The sequence below is a fragment of the Sinohyriopsis cumingii genome, chromosome 3 (assembly GCF_028554795.1).
Source record: "Sinohyriopsis cumingii isolate HCF-2022 chromosome 3, ASM2855479v2, whole genome shotgun sequence".
NCBI classification, from domain to species: domain Eukaryota; kingdom Metazoa; phylum Mollusca; class Bivalvia; order Unionida; family Unionidae; genus Sinohyriopsis; species Sinohyriopsis cumingii.
The window spans coordinates 41837290-41857027 of NC_142963.1; the positions used below are offsets into that span (position 1 = coordinate 41837290).

The 19738-nt window shown below is 34.2% G+C and overlaps 1 protein-coding gene across 3 annotated transcripts in view; it reads left to right on the plus strand.

Annotated features, from left to right (window-relative positions):
- LOC149802752 (disks large homolog 5-like) overlaps positions 1-19738 on the plus strand; it is a 198877-nt gene that overhangs the window by 159062 nt on the left and 20077 nt on the right. For all 3 annotated transcript variants that reach the window (XM_089952172.1, XM_089952175.1, XM_089952173.1), the window contains 5 exons: positions 2004-2166; positions 6757-6859; positions 9184-9301; positions 13089-13257; positions 16413-16515. In XM_089952172.1, coding sequence (XP_089808298.1) covers positions 2004-2166; positions 6757-6859; positions 9184-9301; positions 13089-13257; positions 16413-16515 — 656 coding nt within the window. The remainder of the gene's footprint in view (positions 1-2003; positions 2167-6756; positions 6860-9183; positions 9302-13088; positions 13258-16412; positions 16516-19738) is intronic.

A 19738-nucleotide genomic window follows, 5' to 3' on the forward strand; every position in this document is an offset into this window, starting at 1 on the left:
GTCTGCTTGATCAACTTTTTGCTTATAGCATTATCTAGAAAATGTCACCCTGTGAAAGAAAACCATTTGAAAGAGATAGCAACAACCAGTCTCTTGAAAATTTCTTAACTTGCACAGAATTATAAAAGAGGAATATTTGGATCCTTGGGGGAAAAAGCAGGAGAGACAACAGTTATGTTTGTTACCTAATAACTTGTTGATTGAGATATGATTGCTGCCTCTGTGTGAAGTTAATAAGATTACACCAAGTTGAAAGATCTAGCAAGATGCCAAAGACCTCCATACTTCGAGTGAATCAGATCAAACTTCTGAAAGTTTCAGATTTGACAATAGCAGTAAACAATACTAGGTCTTATTGAGAATTGGTCCAACTTACAGACAAAATATAGACTTCCTTAAAGCTCATGTTCAGGTTGAGAAATCTGGGAAAGTATAAATTACTGACCACTAGCCATGTATAGGTTATACCTTTTGAACCAATGAAGATATTGATCTTTTAAACACTTGCATGACTTAGCAGTGACTCACATAAATAGGCATGACATTTGCCTGGAGGTCAAGGTTACAGTAGGGAAGACATAATGACCTATTTGCATGTATGGGTATAACTTTGGAACAAATGAAGATACTTTAGTGAAACTTCAGTCTGTTATGTTTCTTGTCTTGACAGTGTCTTGCATATTTATTGATAAGCCCTAGCTCAAGGTCAGGATAACAACAAAAAATGATGTGAGTTAGCCAGCTGTTTCCTATATGAAGCTCATGCTGTTCAACCCCCTCAGATAATTTGAAGAACCTTGACACCATGTCATAAAATAATCAAACCCCTAATTCAGAAGTCAAAGTCATTAGTAGGGAAAAGGTCAGAAGATGATGTATCATTTTGTACAGATGTGGTAGCTGGTTTTGGATCAAGTCCATTACATCTCGTGGGGTTGAACCAGTTTGAAGATTGTTGCAAAGTCATGCAGACTGTCTGATAATGACACCTGAATAATAAGAGCATATACTGTATACTTGGTTCTGTCATCCTTCTAGAAAATATGCAAGTGGTGCTTCAGATACTGTATGTGCATAATATTTGCACAGTATTGGAAATTTCTTTGGACATTTTCTTATGTATTGTGGATCATGCAGAATTATATTGATCAGATTTTTCATAAATATTAACATTAAGGTAGATATAGTTGTGTAGATGTTGAATAATGCAGCAAATTCTTCTGTTATTATTGCATTCTTCTTTTAGCCCTACTGGTTGTAAACCAGACGTTTTTGTGATGGCCTATTTTTGTCCATTACCCATCTATCCATTTTCAGGTATTTTTGTTGGTACTCCTCTTAACTACATGGAGGATTGCCATGAACTTTACACTAGGCATGTGCAACCTACAGACCATATGGATGGAACCAGCCAGTAAATGGGTTTTATCTGCTTCTTTACATCATAGGATGTGGCTTTGTGACCTGCCAGCTTTTCACACATTTGGTCCTAAATGAAAATGGTGCTGCTCAGGCATCCAAATATGGCCACCGGAGTAGCTGTCCTGAAAATCTTATTGCTACTCCTTTTAAATGGAGTTTTAACCAAAATACTAGCTATAATGTATAGTTGGTCCTAAATAGAAATTGTGCCAATCTGACCTCTAGTATGACCACAATGGCAGCCATCTTGAAATCGTATTGGCACTTCTCCTAAATAGAAAATTGTATCAACATGGGATTTTCATTTAAAGTCTTCTAATTGTGTTTAGTTGGCACTAAATATAAAGGTGCCAGTCTGATGTCCAGTATGACCACCATGGTTGTCATCCTGAAAATCGTACCATTACTTCTCCAGATTTGACTGTTGTAATTTGACACAAGTTTTCATCAAAAGCATTAATGATATCTAGATGGTCCTAAATAAAAGTGTTGCCTGCAGATTTTCCCTGGAATTCCTGGAAATCGTTTTTTTGACAGTTGAATGTAAGTTCCTACAAGTGCCTTTTTTTTTTTTTTGTCAGACCACTTCCAGGAGAGACCAGAAAAATTAACATCGAGAAGACCAACAAACCTGTTGGCTTTCAGATAGAGAAAGGGCCGTCTGGAGGTATATTTGTCTCCACAGTCAATGAGAAGAGTCTGGCAGTACAGGCAGGACTTGTCATAGGGGACCAATTATTAGAGGTATGCAGATAATAGATATTACAAATCTGAAAAATAAGTGTATGCGTTTTTTGTTATGTTTTTAAGTTTGCATGCACTTTTTTTAAAGCACTTTTTTTGGTTAATTTATTACGATACAATTATACATAAATAACATTATTTCCACATGTCAGCCATTTTTAAGAGTATAGTGCATAAAAATCATGTGTCTTTCCTTCTGGCTTACAATCATGTTAGTGCAGCTAGTCCTGCAGCTTCTTATAGATTGACAGGAAACTTGGCCCATATTATGGTCATGACCTGAAAGATGCTTGTGTCATCAAATCACTTTTCTCCAGTTACTGCCCTTTTTGTTTTGTAGCCTAATGCGGTGTATGACATAATTTCTTTAGTGCAATTTGTGCCCCCCCCCCGTTTTTGATTGATTGCTATAAAGCTTAGTAAATGTTATAGTTATCACCTGGAAATGAATTTTTATCTAGTCTCTGTGCTCAAGCAGTTTTTAGCTTACCTAGTCTCAAGGTCATTTCACCTTGTGGTATGCGTCATCCATATTTTACTTGTTAACAGTTTGTTTGTTACCACTTTGGAGCCCATATTTCTGATCTGATTGATTGTGGGTTTATATCATCAAAATCTTAGACAAGTTCAATCATGAGCCAGCTCCCAGCATAGTAATGACGTGATCTTACATTTGATTGGTTTAACTTTGTTACCAGTCTGGAGGCCATATTTCTGAATGGACTTTCATCAGGCTTGGAACATAGGTTTATATCATTAGGATTTCAGACAAGTTCATTAGAAAGTGACATCCATGCATACTAATGAGGTGATTTTTCATCAGACTGAGTGAGCATTTACCACTTTAGAGGTTGTATTTCTGATCTGATTTAGATCAAACTTGGAATGTATGCTTATATCATCTAGATCCTAGATAGATCAGACTTGGAATGTATGCTTATATCATCTAGATCCTAGACAGTGAGCAGGATCCATTCTTACAGATGTGTTGATCTTGCATGTGATTGGCTGGGCATGTTGCCATTCAGGAAGTCATATTTCTTATCTGATTTTGATCAGACCTGGAATATGGGCTTGTCATCAAGATCTTGCATGGCTTTCCTAATAAGTGACTTAAAGAGGTTCTCTTGCATCTGATTTGGCTGATCTTGTTACCACTTAGGAGGCCAGATTTCTGATTCAGTTTAGATCAGACTTGAAATTCTGGGCTTATATCATCAAGATCTTGGATGGTTTCGATAATTAGCAAGATCTACATTATTGATGAGATAATCCAAGGCAAAACTTTAATGCTTGCGTACTCTCAAAAGTGCCAGACAACTTGAAAATATGAGCTGAGATTTAACAAACTAGTATCTTTTTATGAGTGATAAATGTTACTGTGATAAAAAGCAAATAATAAATAAAACTAGATAAAGTATGTAAATGTGGTAAAAAATGTAGATTAGAAATTTAGCATTGGCATTGATTTCTTGACTGTGAGACAAAGTGTGTAATATGTATTGAGCACAATGCCCATACATGTGCCTACTGAAAACAGTGGACTAGGGCACACAGTTATGTTTCAAAGGAATGCAGATTGTCTCTTTTGCACTGAATCAGATTTTTTTAAAAATAGCAATATATCCCAGATATTAACTATTATCTTAGTTTAATTGAAAGATATTTACTCCGCTCGTATTTTTTTAGGACAACCAATCAAGGATTTTTGTGTCGCATATTTTCCTGACTATCCCCCAAAAATGAAATAGTTGTCTCTAAGAAGTTATTGTTAAATGTAGTGAGGTAGACTTTTGATGCTGCATCATGTCTGATATTAATTCACCATGAAGTGTCAAAAATGTTGTATTAAAAAATTAACCATTCTTTCTTTGGCTTCAAGAAGATTCACATGTTGTGATTGATGTGATTAAACTTTACACATGTGATTGATGTGATTAAACTTTACACATATGATTGATGTGATTAAAAAGAATCTTGATATTGCTACTTTACTTTATGCAGGTTTTTTAAATACCTTTTGCATTAAGCTGCATTTTTTGGAGTTGAAATCACATACCCATCTTTGTGCTGACTAAAATTCAGATGTCATTTATGAACAAAGAAGAAAAGAATTCAGCTTTACAATTAATTTTTTTGAAATTCAGAATTGTAAAACAAAATTGCAAATAAAACTGAAGGAAAAGTATCTTAGTTCCTTCTTAATCCAAATCTCCTGGCTTACAATATAGATTATTAAACTCAACTGGTACAGAAGAAATTGTCAGCAGAAACAGGATTTTGCAAGTTAATATATTGTCCACTTGCAAAATTATGCAAGTAGTTTTTAAAAAAGTTAAATCTAAGTCCAGTTATCTTCCATCAGATTACCAATCTGGATGCCAGATTTCTGATCCAGTTTTAATCAAACATGGAATATATCCTTATTAAAATCACTGACAAATTTTTATTTATGCATCTTATTGAAGTGATCTTGCATCTAATTGACTGAGCTTGTTGCCACTGTGGAAGACTCATTTTTGATAAAACTTCATGTGATTGGTTTAGTTTGTTAACACTCTGATGACTGTATTCCTGATCCATGTTTTATCCTATTTTGTCATTAAGATCTTGGATAAGTAAAATCATGAGCAGGATCCATGTATATTAATGAGCTGATTTTGCATTTGATTGCTTAAGCTTGTCTATTTTTTATTGTATTTTTATCAAACTTAGTAAATAGGCTTATATCTTTCAAGATATTAAAAACATTTTTTATGAGCAAACTGCATATTAATGAAGTGATATTATATATGATTCGATAAATTTAATTTTCTTACCACTTGCGAGAACATATTTTTGATCTAATAGAAAAAATAACAAACTGAAAAGGACTTATTCCCCCCAAAAATATTCAACAGAATTTGACAAAATTCTAGAGGAGTCTTCTTGGTCTGAAGATTTTCAATTTTGTTCAGATGAAGCTGATCCACCATCAGGTATGGCCGCCATTACTGTAAATAGGAAACCTAAAAAACTATTTCCTCTCAAAAACAACTGAACAAAATTTTACCAATTTGACAGCATCCTGGCATGAAGGGTTTTTAAGTTAATTCAAATGATACCAATCCACATTAAAAAAGGATGACTTCCTCATAACAACCACCCAGTGGAATTTGGCCAGATTTGACAGCATCCTGACATGAATAACTTTCAGATTTTTTTATTAAAATAATGCAAATTTGCCATCGAATATGGCCATCATTACTAAATATGGAAAATCCTTTAATCAACCACTGAACAGAACTTGACCAGTTTTGACAGAGAGTATCATGTTACGAATGGCTTTCAAATGATGCCAGTCTGCATTCAATATGGCTGTTCTCACTAAAAATAGGAAACACATTATAAAATTCTCAATTTTTATGTGTGCAGAATTGGACAATATTTCATTGAAAATACTCTGGTATCAAGGGCATTCAGATTGGTAGAAATGATACTGATCTGCCATCAAAAATGGCTTTGATTAAAACACATAAAGAACAGAATTTGACCAAATTTGAAAGAAAGCACTATGTTATGCATAATGATGCCAGAAAATATGAAACATGGCCAGGTTACTAAAATAAAATAAAAACTCCATTAAAACAGCTTCAATTTTAAAAAAATATCTCAATACAATTTGACAAACTTTGACAGAAAGTATCCCATCATGAAAGTGAGAGGCCTCGGACCAAAGTTACTGATAATAACCTTATGACCTTCCTTTGTACTGAGATGGGTTATAACTGACAGTATAATAGTTTCAATTGTACCGGATGTACTCACAAGTTGACCCAATTGCAGACTGCATAGACCCAGATCTGCTCTCATAAAATGTACTGACAGATATGGTTCTATGCATTTTGTTAGGAGAAATCAAGAGTACTAATAACATGGTCCCTAATCTACCACCACTTTGTGCAATAATATAGTTTATTATGTTTACAGTTGGACTCGGACTTGTATATGCAGTACTATTGACATTCTGATACATACATTAAACTCTGTGATTGTATGGTGGGTTTTCAATGGCATCATCTGTAACATCAGCTGTATCATAAGCTAAGTGCAAAAACCATTCAGAAGCTTCAGAACATAAGGTAGCTGTCAAAGGCTATTAACAAGACTCACTTTAGTGAGCCAGGTAGCAAAGATACACCGTATGCACTCACGTATAAGTCATCAAACTGCAACCAGCAAAGATCCTGATCTGCCATAGCATAATGTGCCTGCATACCATGGTCTGTGTTGTTTGTTCTACTGATTACTCCTAATAACCTGCCTTGACCCAGATCTACCAGTGCATTATGTGATGAGAGATCTGCATCTATGCAGTTTGCTGTTGAATTTGACTTGTAAGCAAGTATATATATGGTATGTACAAGGTGAGTGACTTACTCAAATGACATAATATGCTTAAATGGTATATTTTATGCATACCTTCATCTCTTAAAAGTTGTAAATTTAAAACTTCTGTATAATTAATTTTACTTTTCCCCTTGCGTGCTTTTGTGCAGACAAAAGGGAAATGTTTTATACTCCTTTGTGATCTGTTTCATTTGTTTTCAGGTGTGTGGTATCAACATGAGAAATGCCACTCATGATCTTGCAGCACGGGTTTTACAGCAGTGTGGGAACAACTTGACCATGCTTGTGCAATATAACCCACAAAGTAAGTACAGGATCTCATGATGAATGATTTTTCATTTACCATCAAAACATAAGCAAGACATGTTGTTGTTTTGGTGTCAGTCTACATAATTTTTTAATTTACCTCACTGATACTGTTGATTAGAGCATTTATTTACTACTTGTAGCTAATAAAAGTAGGTCTAAGTGACCTGATTTTAGGGTTACAGGTCATGGTCATACTGTAATCAAGCAGAGTGTACCAGAGAAATCTTTGTTGCATGTGATTTTAACCCCCAAAATCGGTGCATCAAACATGCTTAAGAACTTTATTCAGGAGCAGAAATTTCATTAGACCTGTTGAAGACTCTTTATAATCTGTAAATAATGCCAAGAAAATAATAAGTTTATTGAATAATTAGAAATGGATGATATTTAGGTATAGATGATCAAAACGCAGTCATTTATTGTCTGAAGACCAGCATTTATTTTATTGGCTCAGCTGCCCATAAGGTCATGGTAGGGCCCAGTGCCTGTGATTCATTGTGTATCTGTCAAGAACTGGAATACTAAACTTTTCAAAAACCTCTGTGACCAAATTTGGCAAAGGGCTTCCTGGTCTGTAGGGCTCTAAGATTTGTTCAGCTATTGTTGAGCAACCTTCGCATATAGCCACCAGTACTTAAGTTGAAAAACTGTAAATGACTTATTAAAAACAGCTGAAAAGAAATTGATAAAATTTAACAGAAAACACCTCATATGAAGACCTTTCAAAATTTGTACCACTGATGCTGATCCGCCATTAAATGTGGCTGCACTTACTACAAACAGAAAACCTTGTTAAAACTAACAGAACTTCTCAAAATCCACCCAATTGAATTTGACCAAACCTGACACTAAGCATCCTGGCATGAAGACATTTCAGGTGATACAGCTAATGCTGATGCATCTTAAGATATGGCCACCTTTACTAAAAATAGATAAAACTCTAAAAATAACTTTTCCAAAACCCAAGAATAGAATTGACCAAGCTCAGTAGAAATTATCCTGGCATGAACACTGTTCCTTTTATACAGATGATGTTGGTCAGCCATCAGATATAGCTGCTATTACTAAAAATAGAAAACCTGTACACACTTTTTTCAAAAACTGCACATCAGAATTTGACTAAATTTGACAGAAAGTATTCATTGATAAAAGGGCTTTAAAAGTTTTTACAGCTGATGGTGATTATCCTTCAAACATGGCCATTATTGCCAAACCTAGAAAAGCATTTAAATGACTTCTTCAGAAAAGTTGCACAACAGAATTTAACCGAAGTTTACAGAAAGCATTCTTTCATAATGGGCTTTCAGATTTGTACAAATGATGTCATGCACAAGTATTTAACCGAAGTTTACAGAAAGCATCCTTTCAGAAAGGGCTTTCAGATTTGTACAAATAATATTGGTTCACCATTAGATAATAGACATTATTACTCAAAATAGAAAAAATCCTAAACAGCTTTTAGCAACTTTTGCATAAAGCATTCTGGTATTAAGGGGTCTTGGATTTATACAGATGAAGCTGATTCATTATCAGATAAAATGGAAAATGCTTGAAACAACTTCTCAAAAACCACTCGACAGAATTTCACCAAATTTTACTGAAACACTCTGTCATGAGGGATTTTCATGTTTGTACAATTACTGCTCATCTGTCACTTTTCCAAAATAAATGCTTAACATACTTCAGTCAAACTTGACATCAAGTGACTCAATGAAAGCAGCCTTCAGATTTATGTATCATCCGATATTGCTGTCATTACATGAGGTTGAATAACATTTACACAACTTGATTGCCAAAAAAAAACCAAGAACACAATTCGACTAAGTTTCACTTAAGGCAACTTGGTATAGAGGCCTTTCAATATTGGACAAATGATGCTGATATGCTTTCAGATATGGATGAAAACACTGGAACTGGCGAAACCTTGAAACATCACAGGTATTTTCATAGCATGTATTCAACAACACTGGAGGAAATTTCAAAAGTTATCCTGTTTGTCCTGATCACTTGGTCAGCTGCTGTTGCATTTGTCCATATGAGAGACCAATTAGTGATCTCAATAAAAGCCTGGCCTATTACAGTACTTTTGAATCCTTCATGGGGAACTTAAATTATTTCTTTATTGAAAATAATTCCAAATTAACATAAGGAGTCATATCATTGAGAATACTCAATCCAAATAGAACTTTCGTTTTTGCAGAAATTGCCATAAGTGGAGTTCATTATAAGCATATACCATTGTATTTCGAACTGTTGTATGTTCAGCCTTTCATTTAAAGTTGGTGTTGACATTTTTTTAGTTTTGTTTCCAATTTCCAGAGTATAACGACATAGATGACTCCGCCAAAGCTCTATCATCCAGTCCATCAGTCCTGAATTCACCTGATTCCAGTCACAATGAAATTATTCCTCGCTCACCAAGACTTGGGCAACATAGGTAAACATAGTATCTTCTGATGTATCTTCATGAGCTGTTTTGGAAACATTTTATTTTGCCAGAAATAAATGTCACATTAGTTAAGAAGCAACTTGGACTGTCATATTAGTATTGTCTTATGGATGAACAGTGTCTAATTTTTTTGGACATGGCATTATCACATGATGTTGTTATTATAACATGTAATATGCCATCATAACATCATACAAGGTGAAGACTTAATTACATGGCAGCCAGTATATTTGGCAGAGAAGAACCCAGGAAGAATCATAGACCCATGGGAAGCTACTGTCTGGCTTTTTCACATACCCACATTGGTCAAGCTGAGACTTGAACTCCTGCAGACATAGGTGAAATGTACAGGTGATCTGTAAAGATGAGTACCTTAAATCACATGGACACACTGGGGCCCCATTTACAAAATTTTGCTTAAAATTGTTCTGCTTGTTTCACAATTTTCATGTTAAATGAGAAAAGTTATAAGGAAACTTTGTTTATAGTATCTTCTGCTTACCATTGACTGTTATTTTGTATCTATGGTATCTTCAGTTTGCAACTGACTTGTTATTGCATGTTATTAAATAGATTTTTATATGCTGGCAGAAGGATGAAGCATCTAGTGTTATGCATTTATTCATCTCTACATCATTCTGTCCATATCTTTTTTATTTCTGCACACTAGCTTTAGTTTTGCAACATCAACCTTTACAAACTTTGTGGATGCCCTTGGGGTAAGGAATAAGTCTGATTTTGGGGTCAAAAGGTAAAGGATCTAGGTTACTATGAGTGAAAGAAGAAAAATAGTCTGCACCGTTATGCAAATTTAACTTGTATTGTGGGCTTGACCTTTGTCTATTATTGAAGGTAAGAGTTTTCATGTACCAGACTTTTTTCATGTTTTGTCTGGTTGATTTTTGTCATTATTATAAGTGGTAATATCTGCATGGAATTCTTTTTCAGTTTTCTAAGACTTTGATCAGTGTTTTCAACTTCTGTTTAGATTCTCTCTGTACTTGTTCACAATTTCAGTTGTTTCCAGAAGGTTAAAATTAATTTGTGCTTACCTGGTACAAAACTGATTATTAAGGTAGTTCTTGTCAGTATCTCGCCTTAAAGGCCTTTAGCTAGAGAAAATGCAGCGAAGCATATTATTTTGATTGTTTTGAAAGTTTGTGCTTACTTAAATGAAGAACTACATGTTTAGTGTGACGGGTTATTAAGTGCACAAAATAGTTTACTTTCTCTCATTTTAACGTTATTATCTTCCGAAAATGAATTGTTAGTCTGATCCTGTTTGGTAAAGTACCTGCCACCAGTTAAATTCCAGATAAAACCAGTACAGCTGATGAACTCATTCAAACTGTCTGTAGTGGTCTGTTTATATGCAAATCTCGTGAAATATGTAGCTTTGTTGTGAGTTCATGAATTATGATTTTTCTTCATGAGAAGATCTAATTATCCTGTACCCACAATACATGAAGACTCGAGTATGCTACATATTGGAAGAGGTATGATTGATAGAACTTTTCTATGAGAGTTTGATCTCAATACATGAAGTGAAAATGTGAACGCACCAATCACTGTCAAATGTTTTGTCATGCATACTTTAAAAAATATTTTTAAAAAAAGAGTTTAAAATAGAGGATTATGGTACTGTATTTCTGTGTTTTTAATCACATTTTCAACTGTTTATATAAAACTGGTGGATATACAAGAAAGTCACATGTGTATGAACAAGGGTTATTATTAGCTATGTACTCAAAATATATACTTGGTTGTATAGCCAATTGTGTAATTTAAAGAGATTTTTATGGACATTTCCAAACTTTTTCATAAAACATTCTCAATCTTTTCAAGATGATTATGGATGAATTGGTATCTGGGATGCTATCATTGATGCTACATATTGGAGAACTGCTGCTCATTGGAAAAATAATTTTTATGTAGGAAAGACTGCTTCAGAGATGGGAATGTTGGGCTCCACGAGTGATCTCCCTCTTCTTAATTGCTCAATGCACAAGCATGCATATAACACTCATACAGGCCAGGTATACATGATGAGCATTGAACGTTTCCTGCTCTCAATGGGTCACTGTAATGATTACCTCCCTTGGTTGATGACTTATCCTCTTCATGGCCCCCCCTCCCACTAGCTACATTACCAAATTTGTGCAAACCATATTCTCAGGTTCAGATTTTTCAAGCAAATGGGGCAAAGAATATGTATTATTTTGGCAGTAGATTTTAAAAATGATACTTTATTGCTTTATAGGTGGAGGGAGGGGTAGGTAGGTAATTTCACAATATATCAGCATAATACTGGCTATATTGTGCCAATTGAAAGTTCAGATTTTAATATTGAAAGGAATAAAAATTATAATGTTGAGATGATAGATTGCAAAAAAAACTTTAATTAGAAAACTAGTTAAGATTGCTTTTAATCTGAATTTATTTGATGCATCATAATGTTTGCACGATTACACTGATTTTAATTTTCCAGACTTTGATCAGATCTTTCAACTTGTACATAGATTCTCTGTTTGTGTGCACAACTTTGATTTTTTCTGATTGACAAAAATTCTCTTCTGCCTGCCTGATGTGGAACTGATGATTAAGGTAGCCCGTATAGATTGGTACCCCATGTTAGTGACATTTATCATGAGAAAAAGTAGGATATAATTGTAATCATTTAGAAAGTTTGTGCTTGAGACAAGAAGTACGCACACTGTGCAAAGGGTCATCTATTAGACAAAATAGTTTTATTTTTTTATATTTTGACATTGATGTCAATAGAAAATAGAAAATTAATTAGTGGTCTGATCCTATTATATGCAAATAATCTTACCTTGAACCATGAAATTTGGCAAGTGGATGCATCTCTAAATTCTGCATCCTTTTTGCAAATTAGGTCATTAAGACCTATATTGCATATTTCATTAACTTTGTTTTTAAAAAAAAGAAATTTGCTCTCAAAAGTTCATAAATTGGGTGCTGTATATGCTCTAATCATGAAACAAGATAATTTCATGTATTCCTTTACTACTGTTAAATCAAATATTGACAAAATCTTACCTATACACTCCCAAAAGTATTAAAGGCTCATGTCTGGGTCAAATAAATACAGAGACATTGTAAAATTAATAATAATAACAATATGCAGAATTTGAAAATGATATAGTGTTAATTGTAACATATGCATATAATGGCAACGCCAAGACATGAATATTATATGCAATGACAAATGGACATGATGAAAGTCCATACCAGTATACATATCACGGTATGTAGTTTGTCACCATCCAAGTGTCATCCAAGTGTGTATCAATGCATCTGCTCTGGTGGCCTTAGTCGTTAGAGCATCCACCTTGAACGCAGGAGTTTGTTAAAAATCTAAATCACACACACATGTATCAATGCACATCTCTACTATATCGAGAGTGAGCATGAAATGTCTAGTTTATTGTAGTCTTGTTCCATTTAGCTCTGTTTTCTGACAGATTCATTCACATTCATCAAACTTGACAAGATTTCTGAATTCATTTAGCGGTCTCATTTAGCTCCAAGGCACAGCAGCCTACTTTTCTTATTTGAAAAGATCTTTTTTAATCATACAGAGGGGAAGTAATTCAAACATCTCGTTCTTTGGAATTCTGGAATTGTTTTATTGATATTTTTATTTAGCATAATTATTGCTGACATTTAATCCAAGTTTGATGGACAAATTTATCATTTTTATTTTATTTTTCAAACAAATCTACTAGATCCCAACTTTCTTTCTACATTTCAGTTCCCCAGAATCCCCAAGGAGGATGACATTTAAGAAAACCTCCCCCAACAGCAGTCTTGGTATTACACTGATTGGGGGCAATGCGGTGGGGATCTTTGTTCATGATGTCCAGACTGACAGTCCAGCTTCTGGTCATGATGGACTTCACTGTGCAGACCAGATCTTAGAGGTTAGTTATCCTGACAGATCTGGATTTCGTTAAATAAAAATTTACTATGAAATTGTGTGGTAAATAATTTCATTGGATGAGAGATGATATAACTTCAGTTTAAAAATCAGAGATATTAAGTAGTGCTTATTTGCATATTTTCTGATTTCTCCAACACGAAATTAAATAAAGGCAAATACAGACTTCATAATTCGCAGGCCAGTTGAGTTTACCCAGGAGACCAGGCTGAACTTTAATGTACAGTACTCACAAAGTGCAAAGTGTGCATAGTGTCACTTAAATCCTTATTTATTCCCAAACATATTAGATGCAGATTTTGCTTTATGTATTGTTTTGACCAAATTGCATTCTTCCAGATAACATTTCAGCTAGTCCTTAATAGCTGTTTCATTTACATTGAATTACATGCTCACAAGTTACTCTTTTTCAATGATATAAGTGATCCTACAAATTGAGGTAATATTTTAAAAAGGGTACGCACATTTAATTGTACAAGGCACATAACCAGTATAATTTACATGTTCAGGAAGAGTGGTAATAATAAATTCTCATATAGATCAACTAACATAAATCACTTTTAGTTTTGTGTTTTGGCTGAACAAACATCATAACTTTCCATACAGTGGAAAGCTAGATGTTTAGGCATCTCCTATGTTGATAATCGGTGAATTTGTCTTTAATTTTGCAATAGCAGTACAGTCTGGTTAATCATTAAAACCCTGAAAGTGGCTTGTGTTAAGAGGGAATTTTGACGGCAGCTATACCTGTACATTGATGCATAATTGCCTTTTATTCCATAATATTAGCACGATTACTGTAGTTTTGTAAAACGGGGTATAAGGCATACCTATGAACTTTTCAAAAAAACAAGTAGGGAGACTGAAGAAGAAAAATAAAGAGATTGGGACCTAAAATTGGGAGATTTTTTGTGGCATTTTTAAAGCCTTGTTTTCATAAATATTGATCAATCTTCCTGGTCCAGTATGTGAAATTCGCAAAAAAGACTCCCTATGACGCGCCCTATTTTCCCCCAGGACATGCCCTATTTTCATATTCTGGTCAGCTGTGGTCAAACTGCACAATATCTAAAGATTAGTCTTAAATAAACAAGCAAGAAAGCCAGCGTGACTAATAAAAAGTCAATCCTTATCGATGCAACTATTTTGTGAAAACATCTGGTCCTCCGTTGTAATTCAAAGAAACCACGTTCGACACTATTGTGTGTTATGCAAGCACCAGCAATTGATTGGCAAATAAAGGATTCCCAATTTTGTTGAACTAAAGGTACCTAAATAGGCAACCTCATGGTACCGTACACGTGGCAACTATTTTCCCTTTGTTGTATATACGACCTTATTCCATTATTGTCCACTCGTAAAGCATTTAGTATTGTTTACTATAGAACATGTATTCTGAATTAGTTTTTTTTATGACACATTTGCTGCGTGGTATGTATTTTCATTCCTTTTTTTAATTTAACCATGGTAATTAACATTGGTATATACGGTATAGAAATGCCGGGTGTTCACTTGTGTAAGTTTCTTTCGTGGGAATGTCACCATAGCATATCGAGCTACAGCATTCGTAGTGATCACGCTTGGGATTGAAATTAATTGTGAACGATTTTATTATTTTATTTTTTTGGTTTATTTTTTAATTTTGTATTGTAGAGGTAAAAAAAATCATTAATTATTTAAACTTAACATTCTATTTAGTGAAGAAGTGAATTCTTTCTAGTCATTATTTTGTCAAAACAATAATTCACAGGTGATACAACAGAATATGTAGGACTTTTCTTGTTTAGAAGAAATGAAAATTGAAGACATAATGAAATAATCAAGAGTTCTTTGCAAAAAATCAAAGATACAAAATTGGGAGGTAGGCATGGAGCAATCCCACAAATCGGGATTTTTCTTTTCCTCCTGGCATGAAAGTTGACAGGTACAGTGTAAGGTCACTTACATCAAAGCAGCTTTTACGGTGTTAGCATAATTTTCAAAGCATTATTTCTGAAACTTTATTACTGTATTTTGGAGATATTAAAGTTTAGTGCAACGCTGTCCATGATTTGACTCCAATTCAGTGCATAATCAAACCTACAGTGTACATGTGGTGGTACCATTATGTAAATACGTTAAATAGCCTAGTTGCGAGCGTTGAATCAAACCGTATTGTTGTTCATTGTGTTGTCATACTGGGTTTACATTTTAATGAGTTAGGTATTTACAGTTTCAAAGCAGAGTGAAAACATAGTTACCAGTGCACTGCTATAAAATGTCCAATGCAATAATGCATAAACAAACAATAATCAAGTCAAAAGGGAGAGTTAGTGTTACAGCAACTCACGATTGCTAAATTCTTGTCATCATTCGATCAAATTATACACAAATCTAATTAGGCAGAAATAATAAGAAAACAGAAAATTAAATAAATTACTTAACATAATTATACATGTATTTTTTTCAAATATAAGTTTGCCTAAATAAATGCATTTAGAACTTACTTCATGCACCTTGAGATGTCTCGGAGTTGTGGGTTGGCTAATAAGCGGGTCATGCACTTTTTAGTGTTTGTACCTGTTCAGTTTAGTGTTGGCTTATATGCAGACAGGCTTATACGTGAGCATATATGGTAGTTCAGTTTCATTTGCATATCTCCATTACAGAGGCAAAGACTCCTGAGTTAAAGATACTTTTCTGCCCCATCCCTGTCTGGTTGTCTTGTCCTGTTCTTTCCTGGCATGTTACTTCATGTCATGTCTGTAAGGAATTTCATTTGTGCTCAGTAACTTTTGAAGGGCTTTATGCATTGAAATCAAATTTGGTATAAGACCTTGCACTGTGAACATCATGGTCAGGTTTGATTTTTACCATTTTCTGCCAGAATTTTTGTATGTACGGACATGCTCAGTTTTTAATCTATTGGAACTGTTCCAGTGGAAGTAGCTTAACCTTGTATCATGTTCTTCTAAATAAAATGCATTTCTTTCTCAGAATGAAAACTTTCTGTACAGTGCATTGAAAAAGAAACAATACATTGATCATATTTTTACTTGTAAACAGTAAAACACTGAATATTATAGGTGAACCAAAGCCTAACATTTCTGAGTCACCAAAGAGTCTGTGTGTACTAGTTAAATTTGTTTTTTTTTGCAGTACAATGGTGTGTACTTTACAGAAGTTACTCTTGAGGAGGCCACAAACCAACTGTACAAACCTTGTGTTTTGGTAGAGGTTGTAGCACAGTATAATCCCAGTAGTAAGTATCACATATAAATCTCCTGCTGGAACATTTCAGGCCGTTGCAGTGTGTGTGTGTGAATATATATACCCTGCTATAGCACGATCTGTTATAACACGAATTCGGATATAACACAGTTGTTGTGTGGCTCCCGAAATTTTATATACATGTATTTTTCTGCCACACACAAAAAAAAAATCTTTGTTAAAAGTACGAAAAAATTTTTTAAAGTTTATTATCATTTTGGGGGAAGAGATTGCACATGAATACTATAAGATGAGCGTAGTGTGGCTTCTGAAATTTTATGTATTTTTCTCATACACGAAAAAAGTTTTTTGTCTTAAAAGTACAAAAAATAAAGTGTAAAAAGTTTATTCTAGGATTGTGTAGGGTTTCGCCAATGTCACAAACTGCGATTTTATTTTAATTATTGGCAGCAAAATTGACCATCTGGCAATGTTTTTATTGGTGACATTGTTGGCTATTTAAACTTGTATATACAACCATTGGTTTGGAGTAGAGAAATTCACAGGCCCCATGAAAGGAAGCCGCAAACTTGATGTAAAATGCACTGAAATTTATTTATTGTTACATAAATAATTTCTTTGTCCATATTGACAAACCATCTTACCAGTGCATTGTTATATCATAATCTGCTTATGTTGACATCAAGCATGAGTGCTTTATGTTGTGAGATATCTGCTTTTTTTGTTGTTGACATTTCTGGTAGAGGAGATCAACCGGACGAGGCATTATCTCATAATCTATCGTTCGTCGGATTTTCAGTAATTAATATATTTTTACACTGGTTGACGGTTGTATGTGGATGGTAAGTAAAATTCCTGTACTAATCCATGTCATCAGACCGGAACACCTGCATCTCTTTCGTCCATTGACCCTTTGTTAAATTTCTGATGCATGAATGGAAGGCAGCATCACTCCGCTACCACAGATGTAAAAAAAAAAAAAAAAAAAAAAAAAAAAAATTTTTACTTGTTGGTCTATTCAGTAGGCAGGGAGGAATTGTACTTACAATCGACCAATTATTATGATGAATTTTCAAACAAAACATTGCCTTTGAAGCACTAACTGTTATGAGAACGTACTAAGCAAATGGAAAAAAAAATCAGTCTCAATCATGCAATACAATTATTTGGTGCTGCTGCCATAATAAGAAACCGGTATTTGTTTGATCTCCAAAGCTGGCCTTTAGTGGGGATTTCAATAACGCATACACCTTTCATAAAAAAGCCGACTTCAATCTTCAGTAAAAACAAAGAACTTTTCTTCAAAGAATTCAATACCAAACTTTAAAAAACCGATCGAATCTGATGGATTTATTCATTTTCCATTGTGACTTGAACATGCTTACTGTGCCTTGAAAGTTTCCTTTTTGCAGAGAAAAAGTTTGTGCTTATGAAATCTACCAATGGCGGCTTAAAACGCAAACTAACTTTAACCAACTTAGGACGTACTGAAAAGTTAAATGTGCTTCATCATTCTTTGTGTGATTGTGCTATGTTTATCCACTGAATTCAGACATGTATGACCTGTGACAAAATTGTTGAATATTTTAAATCTGTGTGTGTGCATTTTTTCGATGGATTTACTTGTATTGTGGATTCAATGTATTTGATGAGATTCGTGAGTGAGTACACGGTGTTGATACTCTATTCATGCTTTACATAAGACATGTATATATAAACATCATACACATATATGCACCAATCCATGGTTCTCTAAATAAAGTAAAATATTATATATGCCTTCTCTGTTTTAACTACAGGTGTATTTCTCATTTTATATGCATTGATTTAAGATTGTAACTGCCAATGAAGCACGTATTTTACCTCCTGCATTTAGTACCTATCCCCTCCCCCGCAAATTTTTTGGGGTACATGCATCATTTTCTTCATCTGAATGACCTTATAACACAGATCAGTTTATAACAGTCAGGTCCTATGGCTTCCAACTACCGTGTTACAGCAGGTTCACACTATATATATATATATATATATATATACACACACACACACACACACACACACACATACATACATACATACATACATACATTAAAACCTGTTATGAGAGACCACCCCTTCTGCCATCAAAATACTGTCTCTCAAGACCGGTGGTCTCATAATAGAGTTGTAGAAATAGCCCCGTTTCCAAGGTCCAGTTTCATAACAGTTTAAAGAAAAATAACCACAATCACTGTACAAATATTCTATTCTTTATTGGTAGTTCTTGCTAAAATATTGTTTGCATTCATCTGAAAACAAAACCATATAGCAATAAAGATATTCTTCCATCATTAACCCTTTACCTCATAGAGCATAGTGACAAAGTGCAGCTCACTATAAATAGAACACATGTTACCTAGTCGACTGCATACACATAGCCTGCCTGTGAACTGTTAAGCAATGTAGTGTATGTTACGTTTAACAGCAATTTTAACCATTTTACATTTTTGGTTCACATCTATTATATGTTGAACAATTTAAGAGTAAAGTCCAATTGTTATAGCTGTGTAATTATTTATCACAGAAGAATTTATTATGTGGTTTAAAATCTGGATGGAACTCATTCACCATCATGTCAGTGAGGCCGTGTGACCAACCGTAGCTGCCATTTCTCATACTCGAAATTTACAAGTTTTTCATCTGTGCCTACATCATTAAGTCATCTAAATTTGATAATTTATAAAAACTAATTGCAGCTTATATCAATATTAGAGCCTTTACCTAGGTTATTGAATCTTTCATAGTTGTGATTCTAATAATGAAAACTTCGTAAGTACTGAATGAAATCCGTGACCGCCATTTTATAGAGTGGAGATTAAAACCCAGTTACTTTAAATAGCAGATATCGACCAGTACATAAACAGTGACCACGTGATCTGACGTAATTGTCATTCGCAGAAATGAATGTAGTATCTAATAAGGGGTTTTCCCCGAAGGTGGCGCTATGAAAACCGGCTTAAAATGGCTGATGTTTACAGCCGACATCAAAAGGTGCTTCCATGGGACTTTTGTAGAAGCATCAAAAGGCGCTTCGATGCGACTTTTGTAGAGGCATCCAAAGACGGTTGTATGAGGTAAAGGGTTAAACATGAAATTACATTTACATTTGAAGATAACATATACATGTATTTGCATATGAAATCGTTTCTTATTTACTCCCTTTCCTATATAACATCCTAAATTTGTTTTACTGTTGTTTAAACCACAGTTTTGCA